This window comes from Notamacropus eugenii, chromosome 4 (genome assembly GCF_028372415.1).
Source record: "Notamacropus eugenii isolate mMacEug1 chromosome 4, mMacEug1.pri_v2, whole genome shotgun sequence".
NCBI lineage: Eukaryota > Metazoa > Chordata > Mammalia > Diprotodontia > Macropodidae > Notamacropus > Notamacropus eugenii.
The window spans coordinates 465,553,415-465,579,496 of NC_092875.1; the positions used below are offsets into that span (position 1 = coordinate 465,553,415).

Genomic DNA, 26,082 nt, shown 5'->3' on the forward strand with positions numbered 1-26,082 from the left:
GTGAACTTGCCGGGTCAGTAGTGGGAAGGGGCCCATTGGAGACTTCCTGCCTAAGATAGGGAAATCCAATCTGAAATAAAACAAACCAAAAAACTATTAATATTTTTGTTCTGATCAACTCTGCTGTTAGTGAGAGTTTAAAACAAGAGAATCATATCTTGGTATAACTAAAACCAAAAGGGCATAGCTTAAGAACATTGGAGCTAGATGGAAAGATGGTTCAAAGGTCCACTGTGGAACAAATGAAGGAAGGACGGATTTAGTCTCATCATGTGCCCAAAGACAGTAAGAAAAATCAGCTAATGAGACAGTTGATGATCATGGGTAAAAACTAAAAAGTCCCTTGAAGATAATTTCAGGTTAACTACCAGCATCTCTTGCAGAAGAGTGGAGAAATTCTATAAAAAATTGGACAATATCTTCCTAAACAAAATGTGTACTCTGGGATTATCAACATGTATGTGTCCTCAGTTTGTATATTCATTGACTTCATTATGAAGCTAGTTGACATAGGAGAAGATGGTAAATGAGTTTCTGTCAGAAAATGTAGTTCTGTATTAAGAAATGTAAGAGGCCAAAGACTCTGTAGACTATTCAGAAACCTCACATATAGTACAAATTGTCTTATTTTTTTTTTTTGAGAAAAGGTCACCATATTTAAATAAATTTTATTAGTTACTTTTTACGTGATAGCAAATATTTTCCTTAAGAATGGAGTTGGAAGGCAAGAGACAGGGAAAGTCTGGTTACTAATGTGGGAGTCTGCTGGTGCATTCGGACCATTGACTAGTTAGAGCAAAGGTGATTTGGGAGTCACACAGCCTGTGTTTGGATCCTGACTGCCTCTGTAAACTTGGGTGTGCTGTTTAACCAGCTTTAGGCCTTTTTTTTCTCATTTGTAAATGAAGGTTCATGAATGGCTAAATCTGTGATTCTGTGATTAATGACTTTTAAGAAAGGATAAACGTTGTGCATTCATTTAAAATAACATTAGTCTGACCTGTGGCAAACAAGCTATTTAATTCAAAAAAAAAAAGAGTACTGGAAGTAGGTAAAGAAATATACTTTGATTTTTGCCATTTCTTCCTACAGACATTTAACTGATAAAAAGCAGTTGCTGTAATGAAGAGACCAGTGGAGCCCTAGCCAGCAAACATTTGTTCTCCTTGCCAAGCAAAGAGACATGGCATCCAATGGTAACACTGGTCTGGAGTGCCAATTGACTTTTTAAAAATCAGATTCTAGTTTTAGAAAATAACAAGTATATTTTCTCTCCATCCTACTTTTCTTCAGGGGAACTTCTAGTCTTGAAAAAAAAAAATGGAATACAAGTCCTTATAGCAAATACATACAATCAAGCAAAACAAAAACAAATTCCTGTATAGTTGCTATGTCCAAATATGCCTGTCTGGTTCTGTATATTTATTTATTTATTTATTTATTTATTTTTTTATTTTATTTTATTTTATTTTTATTTTTTATTTTTTTTTTTTATTTAGCTTTTAACATTCATTTTCACAAAATTTTGGGTTACAAATTTTTCCCCTTTTCTCCCCTCCCCCTCCAAACGCCAAGCATTCTAATTGCCCCTATGACCAATCTGCTCTCTCTTCTATCATCCCTCTCTGCCCTTGTCTCTGTCTTCTCTTTTGTCCTGTAGGGCCAGATAGCTTTCTATATCCCTTTACCTGTATTTCTTATTTCCTAGTGGTAAGAACATTACAGTTGATCCTAACACTTTGAGTTCCAACTTCTTTAGCTCCCTCCCTCTCCACCCCTTCCCTTTGGAAGGCAAGCAATTCAATATAGGCCAAATCTGTGTAGTTTTGCAAATGACTTCCATAATAGTTGTGTTGTATAGGACTAACTATATTTCCCTCCATCCTATCCTGTCCCCCATTACTTCTATTCTCTTTTGATCCTATCCCTCCCCATGAGTGTTGACCTCAAATTGCACTCTCCTCCCCATGCCCTCCCTTCTATCATCCCCCCCCACTCTGCTTATCCCCTTATCCTCCACTTTCCTGTATTGTAAGATAGGTTTTCATACCAAAATGAGTAGGCATTTTATTCTTTCCTTTAGTGGAATGTGATGAGAGTAGACTTCATGTTTTTCTCTCACCTCCCCTCTTTATCCCTCCACTAATGAGTCTTTTGCTTGCCTCTTTTATGAGAGATAATTTGCCCCATTCAATTCTCCCTTTCTCCTCCCAATATCTTTCTCTCTCACTTCTTGATTTCATTTTTTTTTTTAAGATATGATCCCATCCTCTTCAATTCACTCTGTGCACTCTGTCTCTATGTGTGTGTGCGTGTGTGCATGTGTGTGTGTGTAATCCCACCCAGTACCCAGATACTGAAATGTTTCAAGAGTTACAAATATTGTCTTTCCATGTAGGAATGTAAACAGTTCAACTTTAGTAAGTCCCTTATGACTTCTCTTTGCTGTTCACCTTTTCATGGTTCTCTTCATTCTTGTGTTTGGAAGTCAAATTTTCTTTTCAGCTCTGGTCTTTTCATCAAGAATGCTTGAAAGTCCTCTATTTCATTGAAAGACCAATTTTTCCCCTGAAGTATTATACTCAGTTTTGCTGGGTAGGTGATTCTTGGTTTTAGTCCTAGTTCCTTTGACTTCTGGAATATCCTATTCCATGCCCTTCGATCCCTTAATGTAGAAGCTGCTAGATCTTGTGTTATCCTGATTGTATTTCCACAATACTTGAATTGTTTCTTTCTAGCTGCTTGCAATATTTTCTCTTTCACCTGGGAGTTCTGGAATTTGGCCACAATGTTCCTAGGAGTTTCTCTTTTTGGATCTCTTTCATGCGGTGTTCTGTGGATTCCTTGAATATTTATTTTGCCCTCTGGTTCTAGAATCTCAGGGCAGTTTTCATTGATAATTTCATGAAAGATGATGTCTAGGCTCTTTTTCTGATCATGGCTTTCAGGTAGGCCCATAATTTTTAAATTGTCTCTCCTGGCTCTATTTTCCAGGTCAGTTGTTTTTCCAATGAGATATTTCACATTATCTTCCATTTTTTCATTCTTTTGGTTTTGTTTTGTGATTTCTTGGTTTCTCATAAAGTCATTAGCCTCCATCTGTTCCATTCTAATTTTGATAGAACTATTTTCTTCAGTGAGCTTTTGAATCTCCTTTTCCATTTGGCTAATTCTGCTTTTGAAAGCATTCTTCTCCTCATTGGCTTTTTGAACCTCTTTTGCCAATTGAGTTAGGCTAGTTTTCAAGGTGTTATTTTCGTCAACATTTTTTTGGGTCTCCTTTAGCAGGGAGCTGATTTGCTGTTCATGCTTTGACTTCATGTCTCTCATTTCTCTTCCCAGCTTTTCCTCCACCTCTCTAACTTGATTTTCAAAATTCTTTTTGAGCTCTTCCATGGCCTGTGCCCATTGAGTGGGCTGGGACACAGAAGCCTTGATTTCTGTGTCTTTGCCTGATGGTAAGCATTGTTCTTCCTCATCAGAAAGGAAGGGAGGAAATGCCTGTTCACCAAGAAAGTAACCTTCTATAGTCTTATTTCTTTTCCCTTTTCTGGGCATTTTCCCAGCCAGTGACTTGACCTCTGAATATTTTCCTCACACCCACCTCACCTCCTGATCCTCCCAGCCAGTGTTTGGGGTCTGAGATTCAAATGCTGCTTCCAGCCTCAGGGCTTTGGGCGGGGGCAGGGCTGCTATTCAGTGTGAGGTTAAATTCAGATGCTCAGTTGAGGGCAGGGCTGCCTCTCAGGCTCAGTTCCCTCAGGGAGTTTATGCACAGACCTTCAACAATGGATCCAGGCTCCTGCCTGCTTGGAGAGCCCTGGTCTGCCGCTGCCCCTCAGCTTCTGTCTCCCGAGGGGGCCCGAGCCATGGGGGCACCCCACTCCCCCCTCGACCCGCCAAAGGGACTCTCTCACAGACCCCCGTCACCTGTGGGTGGAGGTACTTGTGCGGCCGCTGGAGATCCCGTCCCTGAAGCCCGCTCGGATCTGTTCCTCTCGGTGCCGCGGCCACGGCAGGGCTGTACTCAGCTCCCAGTCCCGGCGCCCAGTCCGCAGCACGAAGGACCTTTTACGAGAGGTTTGCAGGTCTCTCCGGAACAGAAATCTCCCTCGCTCCAATGTTCTGTGGCCTCTGGGTGCAGAATTCGCCGTGAGTTACTTCTTTGTAGTTGTTCTATGGGTTGTGGGTTCGGAGCTATGTGTATGTGCGTCTTTCTACTACGCCATCTTGGCTCCGCCCCCTGGTTCTGTATATTTATAAAAGTTCATTACTTCTCTGTCATTTCACTTTACATCAGCCCATGCAAGTCTTTGCAGCTTTTTCTGAGAGCATCTGGTTCATCATTTCTCATAGTACAATAGCGTTATTCCATAATAACCACATACCACAATTTATTCAGCCATTCCTCAATTGATGGGCATCCTCTCAGTTTCTAATTACTTTTCCACCAGAAAAGAACTGCTATAAATGTTTTTGTACATATAGGTGCTTTTCCTTTTTGTTTTTTATCTCTTTTGGGATAGAGAACTAAAAGTAATATTGCAAAGGGTATACATGTTTCATAACCCTTTGAGCATAGTTCAGAATTGCTCTGTAGAATGGTTGAATCAGTTTACAAATCTAGCAGTGCATTAATGTCTCATTTTTCTCACATCTCCTCCAACATTTGTCATTCCTTTTCTGTCCTATTTGACAATGTGATAGGTATGAGGTAGTACCTCAGGATTGTTTTAATTTGCATTTCTCCAATCATTAGTTATTTTTTCATATGACTATAGATAGCTTTGATTACTTCATCTGAAAACTGCTTATATCTTTTGATCATTTATCCACTGGAAAACGGCTCTTATTTTTATAAATTTGACTCAGTTGTCTATGTGTTTGAGAAAGAAGGCCTTTAGCAGAGAAAGTTGCTTCATAATTTTTTTCATAGTTACCGGTACTAACTGTATTTCCCACCATTCTATCCCCTCCTTTTTTCTGTTATTTGCTTGCTTCTCCAGCCTATTTTTTTTTTGCTTTTATTGCTAGGTCCCCTTTACACTTTTTACAGTATTTCTGATTTCTGATGAAATTGTTTCTGTAGATGAATTTCACTACTTTTTTTTTCTGCCTATATAAAGTAGTCCATTGGTACTAAATAAATTAACTTAGACATATTATTATTTTTATTATATTGGCTTGACCTATTCATATGCAATTGTTATTTTCCTAGTTATTTAGATCTATCTTTTTTGTGTGTGAACAATGTTTGTAAAATTTCTGTACGTATCTTAGCAGTTAGATTCCCAAGCATTATATGCTGTTACTTAAACATAGTTATGTGTTTATAACTATATAGTTATATAGTTACTTAAAATGGAATTTCTCTTTTTATCTCTTCCTGATGGGTTTTGTTCGTAATAGCAGCAGTGCTGATGATTTATATGGGTTTATTTTAGATCTTAAAATTTTGGACTGTTGTGACTACAACTCAGAATCGTACCATGTTGTCTCATAGTTGTCACTATTTTTAATGAAATTCTCTGTTTCTGTGATGTGTTCTTCAGCTTATTTAAGATTAAATTGTTCAGATAATTTAAAATTCTTTCTTTGATTACCATTTATTCAACATAATTTTTATTGCATCGTAGTCAGTAAAACAATGTTTAAAATTTCCACTTCAGTGTATCTGTGAAAGTTTTTGTGCTGTGGTTTACTAAGGTGCTGTAAGCAGTTGAGAACTGTACGTATAACTGTCCGTTCTCATCCAGTAATCCCCAAGATTTATCATGTCTAACTTCTCTAAAATTCTGGTCATGTCCTTACTTCTTGTCTGTTTTTTTTTTTGTTTGTTTGTTTTGGTTTGATTTGTCTAGCTCTGAAGTTCTCCATCATTATGGTTTTATTGTCTTTTTCTCTCTGTAACTTTTTTATCTTTTCCATTTGTGCCATTCAGTGGATATCTTTCAAGTAAATATACTAATTTATTGTCTGTGGCACCTTTTAACTTAATTGAGTTCTCCCATTTATTTCTCTTACTCAAATGAATTTTTGTTCTTGCCTATTGTTTTGAGGTCCATTGAAGAATAAGAGATTTTGTTCTGTCCCTCATTTTAACTCTAGGTGAGTCTTTTATGTTTCAAATGAGTTTAGACTTTGTTTTATTTTGTTTCTGTTTTCGTAAATACCATATTGTTGCATTATACTTTCTAATTCATTCTTCTGTTTGGTGGGTGAGTTCACCCGCAGAGTTGGGATGGTTAATTGTGTTTTTCCCCTTTCTCTTATTCTCTTCGACTTTTCCTTCTTTGTTTTTCACCTGTGAGAGAAATACTTAGCGCTAGAACTCTGCGCTTCGTACATTTTGCTTCTGCTCCAGCTTTGTTTCTCTTGCCCACCCTTCAATTGTAGCTTCTTACTTTTTCTTTTTTTTCTTTTAAGCTTCCCTTCCAAATTCCTACTCCAAGCTTAGTTAGAATTTGCCCAGCACATAACTAAACTCTCCCTAGATCTGTCCTTTTATTCTCTGATTTCAACTCTGCCTGTTCCTTCGTTTCCCTGTTGAGTTAAAAGTTATTCTATATGAAACACTATGTGTGTTTATGTAGCATGTAGTGTTCTGCCTTTCTTTAACCACGTCAGATGAAATCAGTGCTATATCTGATACCTCTTTCTTGTTTGTATGAATGTCTCTGTGCCCAGCCTGATTATTTGAGACAGTAAGTTCCCTTTAGGGCAGCTAGGTGGCATGGTGGGTAGAATGTAGGGACTGGAGTTAGGAAGACATGTCTCTTGAGTTCAAACCTGGCCATAGATGCTAGCTATGTGACGCTGGGCAAGTCACTTAACCCTGTTTGTCTCAGTTTCCTCATCTATAAAATGATCTGGAGAAGGAAATGGTAAACACTTCAGTATTTTTGCTGAAAAAACCTCAAATGGGTCATGAAGAGTCAGTTGTGACTGAAAAACAAGTTCCTCTGGCCCTCTCACCTTTTCTTCCCTTGTGTATCTTTTTGCCCTCAATTTTTTTACTTTGTAAAGATCATCAGAACCATACAATTACTCCTGGGCCAGGCTCCCTTGTAACTCATTCCCTGTGTTTCCAGATGGCCTTCGGATTCTAAGGGGACTCACATCATTTCTCCTCTCCAAACCCCCAGCTAAAGTGTAAATATTTCATCATCATAATTCTGTTCCGTGGCTCACTTGTAGCAAACACCTTTTACAAACAGCCCTTTCTCCTTTTGGCCTGACCTGATAAACCCCAGGCTAACATGGCTGCTTCTGCTCTCTGATCTTCTATCTTTCAAGGAATCTTAAAAGACTTTGATATATGAATGGTACACACCTCTTATAAAAGAGTCTGTAAGGTGGTACTTGTTATCAGCAGGTAGTAAGCACATGGGACCTTCTGTTCCTCACAGCTGTCAGATGGTGAAGATGTGGTCCATTGTTCCATGTCACTAGTAAGAACATGCTTGTTCCCTGCTGATAACTTCATTGTAGATGCCCTTGACTTGTGTTCAGGTTAACAGTAAATGATGTTCTCAGTTGCCTTTTGTTTTTTGGTATTAATAAGGTCTGAAATTTCCCCCCTCCTTTGAATATCATTCCTTGCTTTAGCTACCTGGCATGTCGGCTGTTTAGTCCCTTCGCAGTTGCATTGCCTCTGGTATGTAGATCTCTTCTGTGTGTACTTTGTCCAGTCTCAGTATTTTCCCTACCATTATTCTTTTTAGTGCGCCTTCTAAGAACATCTGGGACTGTGACGGCAGGGCACTAGTATTGTAGTCTTACTTTCTTCGGTAGAGAAAACAATTTATCAAAATGTTGTTTGCAGGGCTTTTCCATTTTTCCTCTGTTTGTAGTCTTTTCATTTTTATTCTTGAATGCCCTTGGTTATTAGATTATTGCCTTTGATTAGTTGGTATCTTTCTAGACTTTTTAAAAACTGATTTTAACCTCCATTATTTTTCTCCATCTTGTGAAACAATATTGCACATTATCAACTTTCTTTGTAAAATTTTATGAACCAGTTGTATTCTAAGCCAGTGATTGCAGTTCTGTTTCTCCATTTGACTAATAAGTCAGATGTTTGTTGACTAGAATGCCTTTCTGAACCTTTGGTTCTCTTATTGTGGTAATTAATTCATATTGATTCAACTTCTGATAAAATTGTTATAGAATTTGTTGATGTCATTTCTGTTGTCCATTTCCTATTTTTGATTTTCAGTTCTAATATTTTGAGGTTGATTTGTTTCAATTGTATGCATGTATTTTCTTAATTATTGTAATTTCTTTTGTCTTTTGTTAATTCTGATCGTAGCTCTGACAATTTGATCTGGCTGTGGTCTGAAAAGCTTACTTGGAGAGAAGTCCTACTTCAGTAACATCTTTTTTTAAAAATATAATCTCTTTCATTCTTTTTGGTTTTATTCGATGCTTTCCCTGCCAGGCACTTCGTAATAAAAAAAAAATAGTTTCCAATATATTCATGATATAGAGGATTACTGAGGGAATCTTTCTTCCCCCCCCATTGGAGACTTGAAGATAGAAAAGAGCATTTGGAACAGTGGTTTCCAATAATGAAGTAGAATAAATTAAGGAAGTATTGAAGGAGTTCCATGAAGCAGCAAGGACCTGGTTGAAATTAAATGCCATCACTTCATTGTATTTATTTATTTAAGTATGGTTATGATGTTTGTTTTTAAAAGCTTTTATTCTGAACTTAGAAACTCCAAAAAAATGACCATTTCCATAAACAAAGCAGCCCAAGAGGTTTTTATATGAAACTGTTAACCTCTTATTTTTTTATTGCTTTTTTTAAAGTATGCAGTCTTAAGTCGTTAAAAGTTGTGTTTCTTTTACAGTATTGTTGTCCTTGTATAAGTGGTTCTCCCAGTTCTCATTTTATTCTGTGTCAGTTTATACTCCCCAGGATTCTTTGAAATCACTTCCTTAGTAATTTCTTATCACACAGTAATATTCCATTATATTTAATATACCATGATTTATTTATCATTCACACAGTTGATGAGAGTATCTTCTTAGATTCTATTGTTTTTTCCTGCCTTGCCCTTCAGGAGAAGGAAGTTTTGTTTTGCTTTTGATATTTTTTTCTGTTATTATCTTCCCTCTTAATCCAACTCCTTACTCTATCTCAGCTTGTTTCCATGTTGTGTTTGATATATTTCTGTATATACAAAATTTATATGCGTTCACTTCTTTGTCTGGATCAGAAAAGAACAGGGTTTATTGATTGCTCAGATTCCCCCCATCATTCAATTTTTGTATATTCTTCATCTTACCCCAATTATGAGAGATAGCAAGTTCTCCCCTCTTCTTCCTAGAGAGGAATAGGATAATCCTTTTATTGTCCTTCTTTTGATTCCCCCCCCCTAAACATCCTCTGTTTTTCTTATTTAACTCCCTTAATATGTTTTAAAGATGCTAGACTTCTGAAGTTACACTCATTTCTTCTCCCATGTTAGACTATTGAGATTACTCCAACATACAACCTCTTCTAATTGTTCAGATAATTCTAGGTGTCTTTTGCTTCTTGTTTGTTTTTTAGTATTCCTACTAAGCTCTGGTCTTTTCACCAGCAGTGCTGAAAAATGCTCTCCTCCATTAAAAATCTGTTTTCCTCCCAGTAGAATTACACACAGCTTTGCTAGGTAAGTTATTCTTGGTTGTAAACCCCTTCCTTCTGGAATATTGAGTTACAATATCTCCCTCCCCTCATTTATAGTAGAAGTGGTAAGGTTTGTATGGTCCTGATTCCTCTTCCTTGGTACTTGAACTGCTTCTTTCTAGATGCTTGTAGCATTTTTTTCTTTGACATAGGAGTTGTGGATTTTGACTATGACTTTCCTGATATTCCTCCATTCCCTCCTGAACCAAGATGTGATTGGTGGATTCTTAGTCTGGATGTGTCTGTGTGCGATTTCTTGAAATATGATATCCAGGCTTTTAAAAAAATGTTTTCATTGGCTCATAACTTTCTTTAATATATTTTTCCAAGTTGGTTGTTTTGATAGCAGATATCTTATATTTTCTGCTATTTGAAAAAAATTTTTTTCTTAATACTTCTGTCTCAGTGAGTCAGTCATTTATGTTTGGTTTAGTCTAGTTTTCAGGCTATCTCTTATTTGGGTAAGGTTTAACAATTTCTGTTCTAAGCTATTCTCTATCCAGTTCTTTCCTCTAAATTTTTTTTTAACTCTTGTTTTATTTCTTCTAGGTAGTCATATATAGTCCTTATGGAAAAATCCGTTTTTTCCCTTGGATTTCCGCTTATAGTTGTTATTCTTTCCTTTGAGGGGGGTGGGCTTTTAGATCTACATTAATTTTTTCATTCTGGTCAGTGTTTTCAGTTTACTCCCAAATTGATGCTTGCCAGACTTGATCCCCAACTCCCTTAGCCCTGCTTTGTCTCTTCCTGGGTCCCCTGGTTTTCTCTGCTGAATGTTGCCTTCCTGGGTCAGACTTCCCTGAATTTTGATTTTCAGGGGTGCTGGATCTCCAAACAAAAGCTCTTGGAGCCCCTGTCATGGTCTGCTCAGTGCTGTACTGGGCTGGTCACTGCTGCCTCTCAAGGCTTCCAAGAACTTCACCCTCAGCTTTTCTGATCACTGTGGGGTTTTCTTAGAGGAGCATTACTTTTTTTTTCTTTTTAAAAATTACTATTAATTTATTTGTTTTCAGTTTTCTATAAGCACTTTCGTAAGTCTTACGAAATTATTATATGACTGAGGCACTGTGCCCTCCCTCCCCCCTCCTCCCCGAGACGGCATACAATCTTATATGGGTTTTACACATACATTCTTATCAAACACATTTTCACATTAGTTATGTTGCATGGACGAATTAAAATGCATGGGGGAAATTATGAGAAAAACCCAAACAAAACAAAACATAAGAGAAAATATTCTGCTTCATTCTGTGTTCCACTTCCATAGTTCTTTCTCTGCATGTGGAAGGCGTTTTGCCTCAGGAGTCCTTTGGGAATGTTTTAGGTCCTTGCATTGCTGTGAAGGGGTAAATCTACCAGAAACAGTCCTCACACACTGTGGTTGTCACTGTGTACAATGATCTCCTTGTTCTTTGAGAAGCATTACTTTTGCTAGCCCCAGTCACAGAACCACAGACCACACTTGTCTCTGCTCACTCTGGGAAGCTGTGAGCTTGTTTGCCTGTACCTGTATTGAGTTTGCTGTGAGCCCTCTCTCCGGTTGCCAGATTCTGGCTGAAGTGAGAGAAATCATTTTTAATCTGGTAGGAGTTTCAGGTTTTTGCCAGAGTAGGTATATGGAAGCTGGACAGTCTGCCTGCTGCCTTCATGCAGCCAACTGCTGGAAGTTGGATCAATTCAGTTTCTGTCAACAATGTAGCACCCTCTAGTGTTTACAGGTTTTTTTGTTATCTTTGCCACATGAAGGGTATGAAGTAAAACTGAGAATTTATATTTGCATTTCTATTAATTATTTTGAGTATTCTTTCTAATGGTGATTTGTAGTTTATCTTTCTTCTTTTGAAAACTGCCTGCCATATATTTTAATGCCCTTTTCTGCTGATTGGTAAGAGCTTACTATATATAGTTGTACCTTACCACCTCACCTCTTTCCAATCATGATTCTCGGGCCTACCACTCATGCCACTACATCTTTCCAGTTGAACCTCTAGAGACCATGCTACTTAGTGGGAGCTTACTACATGTATCTAACCCCAGACACTTGTCCTCATCAGCTTCATGTCATACTATAACTTGTATTCCTCTCTCCCTCTCCTTCTTGTGCTGGGAGTAGTAATAAAATCACTTCTTATCTTTGCTTCTAGAAAGGACAAGTTCTATGAATGCCTTGTGGATACCATCCCTGTAACTTCACCCTTCCCTGGATACAACTCCCCATGTGTATTATACCCCTGTTAAGATGTAAATTTTTTGAGGGCAAGCATTGTCTCATTTTTGTTGCTGTGTCGTTGCTCAGCATAGTGCCTCAGTCATGTAATAAATGCTTTTTCATTCATTCATTCGTACATTAGAAATTGTTCTTCTTATATGTTTGTATCATCTCTCATAGCCATCATCTCAGGTGGTGGCTTTTGTGGAGAAGGTGCCATTTCCACCAACTTTACAATCAACTCACAAGGCAGGCAAGGCAGCCTGGCTGAAGTAGCAAAGTCCCCTGAGAGGGATAGGAGGCAGCATGGGCTAGGCAAGTCAAATCATCAACACCTTCATTGCTATATTCCCTCAGACCCTGATGGATACAGCCTAGGATCCTGAGCCCAAGACAAGAGTCTTGGGAATCTAAACCACCAAAACTTTCTACTCCAGCCATCATTGTGAGCAGAAATCATTGTGGAGAAGGGCTCTTTCCTTGTCATCACCAGTTATAACTGCTAACTAACTGTCACCATAGTCAGATAAATACAGGAGCCCTGGGAGCAGCAGAACCCACTAGCCCACTTGGTCATGCTTTTAGACCAGTCCCCACTGCCATCATCTGGAGAAGAAACTACTGTAGAGAAGGGGCAGCTATATCAAACACTTGCCATTCAAACCAGCTTAACTGAAGTGGAAAAGCACCTGGGGAGAGAATCAGGAGTCAGTACATGCCAGAAAAGTCAGCCCTTCTCCCCACTTCCACTGCCTTGGCCACCATCATCTCTTTTCAGACCATGATGGAGATAGCTCAGGACCCTAAACCCAAGAAGGTGCCTATGGAATGACACTTCCCTAGCCGCCATCCTCAGAAGATGCATCATCTCTGTGGAGATGCTGCCTGGAGACTGCTCCTGCAGGTGCTGCACCCATGACTCCTGAAGACTCAGGAAGGAAAGTTCCTGTAACTAAAGCCTTTGGCACTGTCATATGGCTCTGCATCAGAAACTGACAAGACTTTATCAGTGGATATAACATTAATAAAGAGACATTAACTTCCCCACTGGTGCACTCTAAGGATCATAGGACCTTTATATCTGACTTACAGCCACAGTCTTCCATAATTATTGTCTCCCCGTAGTAGAATGTGAGCTCCTTAAGGGCAGGGGATATTAGACTTTTCTGTTTGTGCCCGTAGCACAGTGCTTTGTGCTTTAGGGATCGCTTAATAAATACTTCATTTGTTCATTTATTCAATAGTTCCTAATATGTTTTGTATGTCCAACCTTTATTTGAGATATTTGCACTGAAGATATTTATTCCCCTCGATATTCTCTTATAATTTTATCTCTTGATTTTGCTTATGGAAAAGTTTTTAAATTTTGTAAATAAAATTGTAGAATTGTCTGTTTTATATTTTATGATCACATTTATAAGGGCCATCTCTTCACGGGGGAGCAAAGGAGGAGAATGGAATTGACATAGAGGGTTTTTGAGGTGTGGGTAAGACAAAAGTGTTACTTCTTGCTGGTGATTTCAGTTTTCTCAATCTTTTATCAGGGTGGAGAGTTATGGTAAAGATAGCAAAAAAGAAACACCATGGAAATATGAAACAGTGGAATTTATTGATTATTTGAATTTAGGCAGAAATCAAGATAATTCTTAAATATTAGGGGGTCCTCATGATCAAATATTGCTTTAGTAACAAAGCAATATTTCATAAAGACTCATAATGCAAAAATTAATTCAAAACCTACTGAATATAGAAGGCAAAAAGAAAAATGGATAGCTCTCTTATTTTTTATTTTTGTTGTCTATTTTGTTGTTTATTTTGTTTGGAATTATTGCTGTTTGTGGAATTTCTTTCCTTCTCTGATTTCCTACTATAACTCCATTGGGAATATGGAGGGAGAATGAGTAGGGAATTAGTTTGTCAAATACTGAGTGTCACTGTAGTAAGAGGTTTTCTGAAGGATGTGAAATGGAGCGATGCTTTAACAGTTGGGAAGGTATTGAATTCATGTTCTAAATGTAAATTTTCAAGGGAGGGGGTTGTCTCAGACTTTTTAGTGATTTCCGTAAATGCTAGTAAAGGATTTAAATTATCTGCAATGGACCACCATTATTTTATTATCATAACATGATGCCATTATTTACTCAGAAAAATTAAATAATACCATGTTTAACTTGCAAAGTATTCTCCATCCTTTAAAGGTGAAAGAATGAGTAGGCTCCAGTAATTCAAAGATAATGCTTTAACTTTTGAATAATTGATGTTCACAAAAAGGAAAAGAAAATAGATGTCTTAAGCAATTTTGAAAAAGTAATGCTACAGTATTTAAATTTACCATATATGAGTACACTGTATCATCTCTTCAGAAATCTCCTGGAATTTGTTTTATTTTACATGAACACATACAAAAAGAAGAATAAATGGTTATTTTGTGTTTTTTTGTTTTTTGTTGCGGTTGCTACAGGCAGCTATTAAATCTAAGAAAGCTACAGATACCTACAAGCTGTATGTGGAAAAGTATGCAACGGCCAAGTCTGATTTTGAACAGAAAATGACAGAAACGGCACAGGTTGGTGGTTATGAACTAAGGACACATTTCACTTACAGAGCAACCCTGGGATCTTCTTTACCTCAAACACAGAGAGAGGGACTTTCTTAATTGATTGAGAACCTAATTTACGGCCAGTTCTGCTGAACATGTAACTGATAGGAAAAGAAATTTGAGTTGTCAGCATATGAAATTGAAATTGTGTTTTCGTAATTGTGAGGTCACACCGGTTCTTGCTAGAAAAAAATCTCTGTGTATAAAAATCCCCTTTTGTTCAACATGGGTTTCTCAGCCTTTGATTTAATTGATTTAGTGAGCTCTCAGCGAAGGAACTTCTAACGGTGCCAATCACAGTACCTGCTCTCTGACTTACAGTAAAGATTTTGGAAGAGAGAGAAAGGAAGAAAGGAAAAAAACATTTATTAAATGCCTACGTCTGGCAGGCACAAATTTAGTTGGTGCCGTGAACTCCTAAAGAGGAAACTCTCTCTGCCAACACAAATGGGCAACTACTTTGTAACTTTGCAGTCTCAAAGAGGTCCCTGGAAGTGAGCGTTTATTAACTGTGTGGGGGCACTGTGCTAGCACTTTACAAATACTGTCTTATTTGACCTTCACAACAACCTTGAGATGGAGGTGCTGTTATTATCCTCATGTTACAGTTGAGGAGACTGAGGCAAACAGATTAAATCACTTGCTGAGGGTCACATAGCAGCCACTGCTGACCAGCTGCTGCTCACAGTCAGATAAGCACAGGAGCCCATTGTTGTCACTTCTACGCTAGTCCTCACTGCCATCCAGAGAAAGAAATGTCTCATTTGAGTTTAGGTCTTCCTGACTCTTGGCTCAGCACTCTATCTACTGCACTGCCCAGCTGCCTCCTGGGATAAAAAGAGATTAAGTAACTTGTGCAATCACTAAGCCAGTATATGTCTGAGCAGTGACTGTAACCCGGGATTTCTGAGTCAGAGGCAAGCTCTTTTCCCTTAATACCATGAAGGTAAAAGTATCACAACCCCCTTATTCTTCTTCTTCATGTTTTGCAGACTTTGGGACTTTTTTGCAGTACAAAGTGAAAATTAGTTTATCTACTTTTCTAAAGATATATTTGGTACAGCTCCGAAAATAACCAGTTGCCCAAATATGTTGCAAGTTTGAAAGATTTTTTTTAATGCAAATATCTGAACCTCTGTCTGTAGTAAATTGAGTGTTTACAGCTGAAGACTTTTGAAAGGCATTTTTGTATAAGAATAGGAAATTTTCAAAGTAGATTGAGGGGAAATGCTTGTCCTCTTAGAGTCTGACATGATAGATAACAGACTAGGTGAAAAGTGTTATTTGCATGTATACGTACTCACATGTGCACACATACATACATTAACTTAGTTTAGTCCCTTAAGCAAATGAACAAGTACTTCCTCATGAATTTCATATAGTCAGTGGTGGATATACTATATTATAATCATAGCTCTGTGTGATTCTCTACTAGACTACCTTTTTGCCTACTTGACTAGTTCAACTAGTTTAAACATTGCTAATGTCCAAGTAATTATTAGTGAAGTTCTTATCAGCATATTAAAAAACTTACATCTCTAGCTAATTAGCACAGATCTTTTTCATATGAATTTTTGTTAAATAAGTTTGTATTTGTGCATTTAATTTAAAAAAAACTAAAGATATTTATCTTTGTTAAATTTCATCTTAATCAGCTGTTGCAGCCTATTGATGTAATTTTGAATTTTAATTCTGTCACCAAAGTTTTAGTCATGCCTCCTAGATTTGTGTCATCTTCAGATTTGATAATGCTTCCTCTACTGTCTGTGTCTGTATCTAGGTCATTGATAAAAAAAGAATTGAAGACGATAGGCAGACTGTAGTACACCTGCAGTAATCTCCTCATAGATTAAATTTCTGACCATGAATTAGCAGTGTTGGCACACAAATGTTCCGTTAGTTAGGAGTCTGCTTAACTTACTGTGACTTAGCCATCATTTCTCTGTATTGTCAATAAAGATCTCATAAGAGACTTTGTCATACCTTGTTGACATACCTTGTTGACAGATTAAGATTCATACCTTTATAAAGTGTCTGTAGTGTGCAAAACAGCGCTGTCCTGGTTTGGAGAGTTACAAAGTTGAGATAAGATGTGGTTCCTGATTTCATGGAACATAAACTTTTGTAGGGAATAAAGTATACGTGCAATGTGTAACATAGACTGTTACTGCTAATGACAAATTCCAGGGAGAACAGTTATTACTGATTAGGGGCATCAATCGAAAGCATTCATGTAGAAGATGCCATTTTAATATTTGAGATACCTATGATGAAGATGGGAGGAGAGGACATTATGGCTTTAAGTAACATTGTGAGCCATGACAGCATGGAAAGCATAGTGCATATTCAGAAAACAAAGTAGGTTTTTGGTTAGAGCTTAGAGTGAATGGAAAAGAACGATGTGAAATAAGACTGAAAAGATAAGTGGATATCAGAATGTAGAAGGCTTGAACTCGCTTAGGACAGATGAGGTTGAATTTTGACCAGTATAGACAGTAGAGAGCCACCTAAGATTTGATTTCTCTGCAGAGGAGTGATAAATGGCCAAATTTATGCTTAAATATCAGAGACATTCTCTTTATCAGCCTGCCTAGTTAAGTCTAAGGAAATATCTTCTGTGTGGCCTAATTCTTAGTGATTAATCTTGATGAAGGCTGTTTTCTTTTAAAGGTCTTTTCAAGTGATCTGTTTAATAATCTGTCCCAGGATTTTGCTGGGGAATTAGCATCAAATTTGCCATGTGGTAGTTCTCAGATTCTGCCTCTTTTTACTTTTCTGAAAATTGGAAAGAAGCATTTTCCTATCTCTGTCTGTTACTGCTCTAATTTTTCATGACTTGGTAAAGATTATGAACTATAAATGTGTAGTCACATCTGTCCACTGTCTTCAGTGACTTGTCTAATTCTTGGCTTGGAGATTTGAACTCCTGTTATTATCTGTTTCATTAAGATAGAAAAAAATTTTTAATGAATAAGTTTGGGTAGATGGCTTTGAACATAGCAGCTATACATCTGAGAACTCTTGGCAATGTTAGCTGGTTTTGTTACTTTGAATAGTCCATCTTCGTAAAATTATGTCCATCCTAATGCTATTTTTTAAAATGCATTTTCAAATTATAATTTAGAACATCTAGCTTGTGACCAACCTATGAAGGATTTAAGTAAAATTTGTAAAATCCATTTGCCTGTAAACATCTTGGCAGTAGTTTCTAACATTTTTCAATTATTGGTTGTTAAATATTTACAAATTAGATGCATTCAGTTAAAATTATATTGAAAATTCTGAAAATTTATTACTGGCAAGACCGTAATTTTTTATATTTACTGCACAGAAATTTCAGGATATTGAAGAAACTCACCTCATTCATATAAAAGAGATTATAGAATCTTTGTCAAAGGCTATACAGGAAATTCATTTACAGATAGGCCAGGTAAGTTTATTTTATATTAAATTTTCTTTTTAAAGGTGATGGGTTTAACTTTATTATTGTCATGTACCAGGATAGGTATAGAAACAACATGCCCTTCTGCGTGGTATGTACCATAAATGAACTGTATCTTTCAGCTGCTTCATTAACTCTCACTGTTACCAAACTTTTTAATAGAATTAATGCTTTGAGGTCATGCTCAGTCACTGCTGTTAAACTATCTTACATATATATTAAATCCCATCAATATGGGCATAAGGATATAGGTAGAGGTAACACTACTTCATTCCCTACATTCCTTTGCCTTTGCTTAGAAAAGAGTACTTTTTATAACATTGCTGTTTAATTTAGCAAATATAATATCCCATTAAAATGACTGAGAAGTGATCTGTTCAAAGAATTACACTAACTAAAGGTATTTTGCGTATCACCATTGTTTAGTCTAAAAACCTGGCAACCAGTCACAGTGTATAAAGAGAGTAGTATGCTTTGGGATGTCTGTGACTGGTATATGACTAATATAAAATTATATTCTTATCCCTACATTAAACTTGCACTTTAACAGTTACGGGGAATTGGGTACTTGAGACAAAAATTGTTTTGTGTCAGATGTGAATGGGATAAAAAATCCAGACTATGTTGACTTGGCTGTAGAACAGTAATATAGTAAAGAAAGAAGTTTACAAGGGACATTAGATTAAAAAGAAATGTATATAGGTACACAATTTAAATATGCCATTTATAGGTTTAGTGATATAATTACCAATGCAGATGATTCAGTTTTAATTTTTACAATGAATTGTGTTCATCTGTCATAATGCATGTAGAATATGTTAAATATCTGAAGTTTGGGTTGCTGTGGAAACAGACATCTGGGCTAGTAAATCTTAAGCACATTGTTTTGAAATTTCAATACACTTAAAGAGACTATTGATCTTTAATTTTGTTTCCGTTTATGGGGGGAAAGAAACAGATACAGTGATGGTCAATAGTAACCGTATTCTACCATTGGGTTACACTGTCTTAAAACGGAGAAGCCATTTTTGATTTTAAAAATCCCAGTTGGTATGACAGTACCTATATTGGTGTTGTCTGTTGTGGGGGTTGTCAGTCCTGGAACAATTGGTAAGATGTGAATAAGTTGTAAAGAAGGTATTTTTGCCTGTGAGGCAAGTGATAGACCAGAATACTAGAGGAGTAGTGGTTCATTTGTCCAGATATAGGCACCTGAGCTAATCTTTAGGATATACAGATGGTTGTATATTTTTTTCAACACTCTTTTTAATCAGCCATGAGTCAGAGGAAAAATCTCATGTTGTTACTAACTTTTCTTTATAGCAGTTGTTTCTAAATTGGAGGAGAAATTTCTGTAGAAAAAGAAAATAGTCTTTAATTGTACTTCTCTTTAGATACACGAAGAATTTATAAACAACATTGCAAACACCACAGTTGAAGGTTTGATACAGAAATTTGCTGAGTCAAAAGGCACTGGGAAGGAAAGACCTGGTAAGATTAAAACTATTCAGTAGAACATTTTTTTAACCTTTTAATTCACTTTTAGTCATATGTAGACATGACTGCCTCTAAAAATTCTGCTGTGCTGCTCTTGATTATAGTTAGAGATATGATAAGCTTTATCTGAATAATGCTGTGACATTATAAAAACCTCTCTGAGATAGGTATGAAATATCTATAAGATCTTTTTTTTAAACTTATTTTTCCTTGTATTTTTCCTTCTATCCTGTTGAGCTCTTGAACTAAGATTTTTTTTAGGGATCAAGAATTTGGTATAAATTAAAATGACTATTAGAACAGAATGACTTGGTAGTAGTTGCACTTTAGTTATGGTGAGAGGGCTGCTAAAGCAACTGAAAGTTTTTTTAAATGAATTAAAGATTGAAAGAAAGCATTTCAAACAGTAAAGTATTGATAGTTTTAGTGTAAATCTTTTCTTATAATGGAGTAGTTTTTTCCTTTTCAAATGACTTCTTTAATACTCTTTTTATAAAAGTGTTGTTTTATATTGAATTAAATGACACATTCTTCCCACAATCACGAATATGACAAACATGTTAAGAAAGAGTTCAGGGCTTTTCTTTAACACCTGTGGTTTACTTAGAAGACACCTATGTGATTCCACAACCGAAAAATCCAGAAACAATTGTAAATGTGATCTGAACAAGATGGAAGGGGTTGAATGTTTTCAGTAGAATTTCTCACAGTTTTTCATAAGGAGAGTAGGCATTAATGAGGCTTGAGAAAGAATAAAATGGCAGCAGGGAAGTTCCCAGTGGGCGTTTACATGAAAGAAGAGAACACCATTTGCCAAATGCTGATATATTTAATTCAGTTCAGCAAACATTTTGTATTGGCCAGTAAGAGGGGAGGGGAGGGCATCAAGAAAGGCAGCTGAAGTCTATTGTAAAGTAAGAGGGGAGTACTTTCCTGACACGGGAGACCTGTGTAAGGTACAGAGTAGAAAATGAAATGTAAATGAAAATGAAAATGGAGAATGTGAAAGAGAATAATATGAAATGAGATTGGAAAGTTCGATGGGACCCAGATTGTGAAGGGCTTTAAATGTAGGCTGAAGAGTTTGTATTTTATCCTAGAAAAAATTGGAAACCATTGAAGATTTCTGGGGAGGGGAAGTGAAATGGTCCTATCTGGAGTTTTAGGAATGTCCGTTTGGCAACTCTGTGAAGGATAGTTGAGAGGGGAAAGATCAGTTACACAGGCAGCTATTGTGTAATGTTCCAGGTGAGAGGTGATAAGGGTTGGAAGGAAGCTGTATAAGTGGAAAGTCTAGATTCAAAAGAGATTATGGAAATATGATTGACAAGACTAATTGGTTATGGAGGAAAGAGGAAAGAATTCCAGATGACTCGGGTTCAGTGCCTGGTTGACTAGTAATAGAGTGGTGTCAGAAGAAATGGGGAGACCTGAATCAGGAAAAGGATGTTGAAGAGTAGAGGGAGCAAGAATGGGGTGTTCTGGACATGGGTGCAGAATGGTGTGGGGCCAGTAAAGACGACCAACTTTGGGGGAAGATGGATCTGAACAAAACATTGGAGGAGAAGGCTAATTTTCACAGCGAGAGTTCAGAGTTTGAATGCATCAGGTCGGCTGAGGTGCCACCACCCCTAAGAAATCTTTTCTGATCTTTCCCTCTTACACTCCAGTTGCTTGTGTTCTCTTGCTCTAATTACTCTGTTTTATTTACCTGCATACTTGTTAAGCTTCTCTCTTGTTCTACCCGACTCAGGGAAAATGTTAGATCTTTGAGAAAAGAGACTGCTTTGATTTTGTGTGTGTCGTGCACTAGCAGAGTTCTTTGCACATAATAGGTGTTGAATAAAGAGTGGTACAGATGAGTGTGGATGATGTCTTAGAATGAGGGACTTGAACTGACCTGTTAAATAGAAAACAGAATGAACCCTAAACTGAACTGGTCTCAAATATCATTACCTGATTAAACTATGATCTTACCCCATTTTTTTTTAAAGAACCACAAAAAACCTTAATGAAGCAATTTGAACTAGAATGGAACTTGTGTTTTCCCTAAATTATTGAACCAGAACAAAACTGTCACATTAGACTACTCTCTGAATCCAGCTTATATTTCATTTTGACGCCTTGCTCAGAAAAGGGATAGACAATCTGTGGCAGTAGTGTTTGGTGTTCTTTACCTTGTCACACCCTATGTATTCTTTCTTTTCTTTCTCATTCCACTGCCCTCTGTTATCTCCTCCTCCCTCTTCCTTATTATTTTCCTGCTCCTGCCTTAAGCCTTTGTTAACCGTAGATATTGTTTAGGTCTATTTGAGGGCTTAAGCCTGAAGAATCCCAGGGCAGGGCAATTGTATGTTATGTTGTTTTTAGCATATCTCATGTCAGTGGTTAATTAACACCTGCTCCAAAACAACTGTTTTTCATCATGTTGTTTTTCCTGAAAATTAAGAGAAAAACAAAGATGTATATAATTACTTACAAAAGAAAGTCTGAAATCATTTATAATTTCTTAATATAACTAGAGATGCCATAAGTACATTGCAAACAAGCTAATAAAATGAATTAGGCTAAAAAAAGGAATATTAGTTCAACTTGATGCATTTTTAAAAAGTATAGGTTAACAAATATTTTACTAGCTCTAAATTTTGCAGCTACCTTTCAGAAACTTAAAACGATACCATCTACTCCCTATTCCTGTTAACTTTTTACCCCTGATAATATTCAGCCCAAACCTATTGAGAATCATGTCATAGCTTCCTTGAAAGATCTAAGTGTAGATAATAGAAAGGAGATAGTTTTTTTTTTAATTAGGTACTATGTATTTAGGTCTTTTACTGCTGTATATTAGAATACTCTTCTCTTATGGGTCATCATGATATCTAGAGAGTCATTTTATTGGAGGACAGTGGGAATATTTAACCATGTTTTGGTCACATATTTGGAATGAAGAGCTAACCATTACTGTTCTGTCTCCTGCTCTCCTTTGGCAGCCTTAACTGTAATGGTTGCTGGGTGTTATTCACCATGTGTTCCCATATTCAAGAGAAAGATTGAGACCTTTTAGCTCTCGCTCCCTGACCCTCACCCCCTACTCCCTTCCACTCTTACTCTCTCCTCACCCCCTTTTCATTTACTATAACTTTATTATAATTATACCTCTTTATTCATGGGTATTGTGGGGGAAAGGATGGGGTACAGAACTAATATCAGATTTTCTTACAGAAGTATTTTACTCATAGGTTCAGTGTGGTCATAAATAGCATTTGAGCCCTGTCTGCTTTGCAAGAGGGCCCTCTAGTGGATAATCCCTTCCCCCAAGGATTTTAATGTAATCTGTCAATATATAGGTTTTTGGAATAGAATATATTAAATGTGGGTTTGTGTATGTTTAAAAATTAACCTCTCTCTCTTTGTTCTCTTTGGTTTGAAACATAACTACTCACTTTTTAAAAAGAAATTTACTCTTTAATTTGTATAACACTTGATTGTGAAGCAGGTTGGGAGGATTAAAAGTTTATTTTTCCCAGTTCTTAAAATCTGTTTTATGTTCTATTTAACACCTTTCTTATGGTTAAATTTTAGGTAAAACATTGCACTATTTGTTTTTTTAACACTGACTGTCTTAAAATATGGCAGTGTTTTTCACTTTAACACACTGGCTAAGAAATTCTGTCACGACTAAACAGTTGAATTATGGTTCTGGTATCATTTTGGAAGAGTCCTGTTTTTGATCATGATAGATCTTGTCTCTATTTAAGAAGTTTTTTATTTTGAATTTAAGTATTTAAAAAACATTTGTACACATATAACAACACCAAAAGAGGATTTAATATGAAACTCATTTGCTCTTTTTAAAAAGACAATAAGTTTTACATATTCCTTTCAAAACTGTCCTGTCTGTTCTTCTGAGTTTCATTCCATTTTCTTGTGTGCATTTTAAAGAATGTTACAATGACCTTATTTTGGGGTCATCATTACTGCTAATATTCGCTTTTCCCTGACTCCTTACTTAAATAAAACCGAGAAGAAGAAACAGAGAAGGAAACCTTGGTCGTGATAAGTATAGTTGAACAAAAAAGAACTCAGATAGTGACAGTTTTAAACAACGCATGTCTTTCTGTCCCTTGTGCCCGTCTCCTCTCTGTCAAGAAGTGCTTCATCGCGGTGCTCTGGTGGCATGGCTAGGCCATTGAATGGGTCAGAGTTCTTAAGTCTTTCAAAGTTATTTTTCTTTTTAGTTTATTCTGGTTTTCAGGGAGCCCATATTTGGGTAGGGTTTACCACTTTTGTAAATTACTTTTTATCTTTTTAATTCTTCCTTTTGGAGTTTTTATTTAATTTTCCTTTTGTCAGTATTCTTACAATCTCTGTGGAACATCTGTTGTCATTATGGCCACTACTGTGTGGCGCTTCTGTAGGCTTCTCAGGGGAGCCCTTCACTCTTGCTGCCTCAGGCAGAGAACCTGCAGGCTAACTGATGGCACAGTGAGGAGAGCACTGGCTGGCAGTGACCTGGAGTCAGGATGACCTGATTTCAAATCTGGTCTCAGATACTTACACCTGTGTGACCCCGGGCAAGTCATTTAATTTCCATTGACCTCCGTTTCCTCAGCTGTTAAATGGGGGATAATAATGGCACCTACTTCCCAGGATTGCTGTGAGGATCAAATGAGGTTCTTAGCGTGGTGCCTGGCACATAGTAGGTGCTATTTAAATGTTTATTCCCTTCCTTTTCCTTCCCTTCCCTGTCATAAGGATCCCAGGTGCATCCAGTCATTGTTGCTAGGCCACCCTGTCCTGGCACTGGTTTTGCTGACAGCCTCCTTTCTTGTTGTTTCTTCCTGATGGTTTCTTCATGACCTTTTATGAAGTCTTGGAGTGGAAGAAATCACTTATTGTATTTTTTTATTGGATTTTTTAAATCATTATTTGGTTTAGTACAGACTTAGAAGGTTTTAGTGGAGTAAAGCCTGGTGGTCTGCTTCCTAATTAGACAGAAATCTTGGCTGGAAGAGACCATAACAGACCTTGTTATACGTAGCCCAGCAGCAGAGCTGACCTTTGACCACATTCATGATTGTTTCTTTTTGAATATTTTCCAGCCTTCTTGCTTTTCACCCATTTCATTAATTCTACTGAGCACTGTCTTGTCCATGCAAGTCTCCATATCTGTGTTCTTTTTTGCCAAAATAACTCATCAGGAGGAAAATACCGTAGGACAGTTAGACATCATCTCTGCTGAAGAAAGGCCTACTTATAAAACGTTTGTGTGCTTTCACTGCTATGTTGTGAGTAATAGAAATCTTCAGGTTTCTAGAATGTTTGAAGAAGAGAGCTATATTAGAAAAACTACTTGGGAAACAGTCGTCAATGAGATGAAAGAGAGAGTTCTGTTTACATATAACATGTTCTGCTTTACACTCAACCTTATGGTAAATAATTGTACAATAGCACCTCCTTTAGAGAGCAGACTTCTGGAGCCCTCAGCTGTCCATCGTGGCTTTAGTCTGCTGAAACTAGGTTAGAGGTTGTCTTTGGTGACAGAGAGCATCATGTGAATATCAGGGAATAGTGAAAATAGGTGAGAGCACGTGATTGGTTTGTCTACTACATGGACAGGACTACTGACCATGGCAGAGAATGTCTACAAAGGTCAGCTTTCTTGTGGGAAACTTGAGAATCAGGAGAATGAGGATAGACAATAAAAGAGAAGGACTAACAGCATAGAGAGAAAAGGAAATGAGTGCTAGAGATTACAAGTAGTAGATGGGCAGTCGTAAAGAGGACCAGTGAGGAAGAGACAGAAGGTAGAATAGTCTTATGGATATAGACATACAGGATGTTGGGATAGAACACATGTTGAGTTTGTTACATATGTTACAGCTCATATAGGAGTTTATAAGCAGCAGAACAGAACGAATGTTTTTTTCCTTTTCTTTATTTTATCACTTTATTTCAAGTTCCAAATTCTCTCCTCTTTTCCAATCCCTTCCCCACTCATTGAGAAGGCAGACAGTATATCAATTATTTATACATTGGAAGTCATGCAAAACATTTCTGGCTTAGCCCTGTTGCAAAAAAAAGGCAAGAAAAATAAGAAAAGTGGGAAAAAATATGTTTTGGACTGTACGCAGAGCTCCTCAGTTCTCTGTTGGAAGGTGGATAGCATTTTTGTCATGAGTCCTTTAGAATTATCTTGGTATTGAGCAGAGTAGCTGATCTTTCCCAGGTGATCATCATTAGAATATTTTTGTTACTTTGTACAATGCTCCTCTGACTCTGCTCACCTCACTTTGCATCCCTTCATAGAAGTTTTCCCAGGTTTTTCTGAAATCATTCTGCTCATCATTTCCTAGAGCACAATAGTTTTTCCCTCCAATCACGTATGTACCAGAGCTTGTTCAGTTTTTTCCAACTGATGGGCATTGCCTCGATTTTTAATTCTTTGCCACCACAAAAAAAAAGCTGTTATGAATATATATATATATATATATATATATACATAGAGAGAGAGAGAGAGAGAGAGAGAGAGAGAGAGAGAGGGAGAGAGGGGCAGAGGTTCTTTCCTTTTTCTTTGATCTCTTTAGGGGGCAGATCTAGTGGTGATATTTCAGGGTCAAAGATTTATAGCCCTTTTGGCATAGAACTAGCTTTTT

At 37.0% G+C, this 26,082-nt stretch overlaps 1 protein-coding gene across 3 annotated transcripts in view; it reads left to right on the forward strand.

Annotated features, from left to right (window-relative positions):
* The window catches only part of FCHO2 (FCH and mu domain containing endocytic adaptor 2), a 142,468-nt gene that overhangs the window by 51,375 nt on the left and 65,011 nt on the right, over nucleotides 1–26,082 (forward strand). For all 3 annotated transcript variants that reach the window (XM_072606317.1, XM_072606318.1, XM_072606316.1), the window contains exons 6-8: nucleotides 14,350–14,454; nucleotides 17,819–17,917; nucleotides 19,324–19,420. In XM_072606317.1, the coding sequence (XP_072462418.1) occupies nucleotides 14,350–14,454; nucleotides 17,819–17,917; nucleotides 19,324–19,420 (301 nt within the window). The remainder of the gene's footprint in view (nucleotides 1–14,349; nucleotides 14,455–17,818; nucleotides 17,918–19,323; nucleotides 19,421–26,082) is intronic.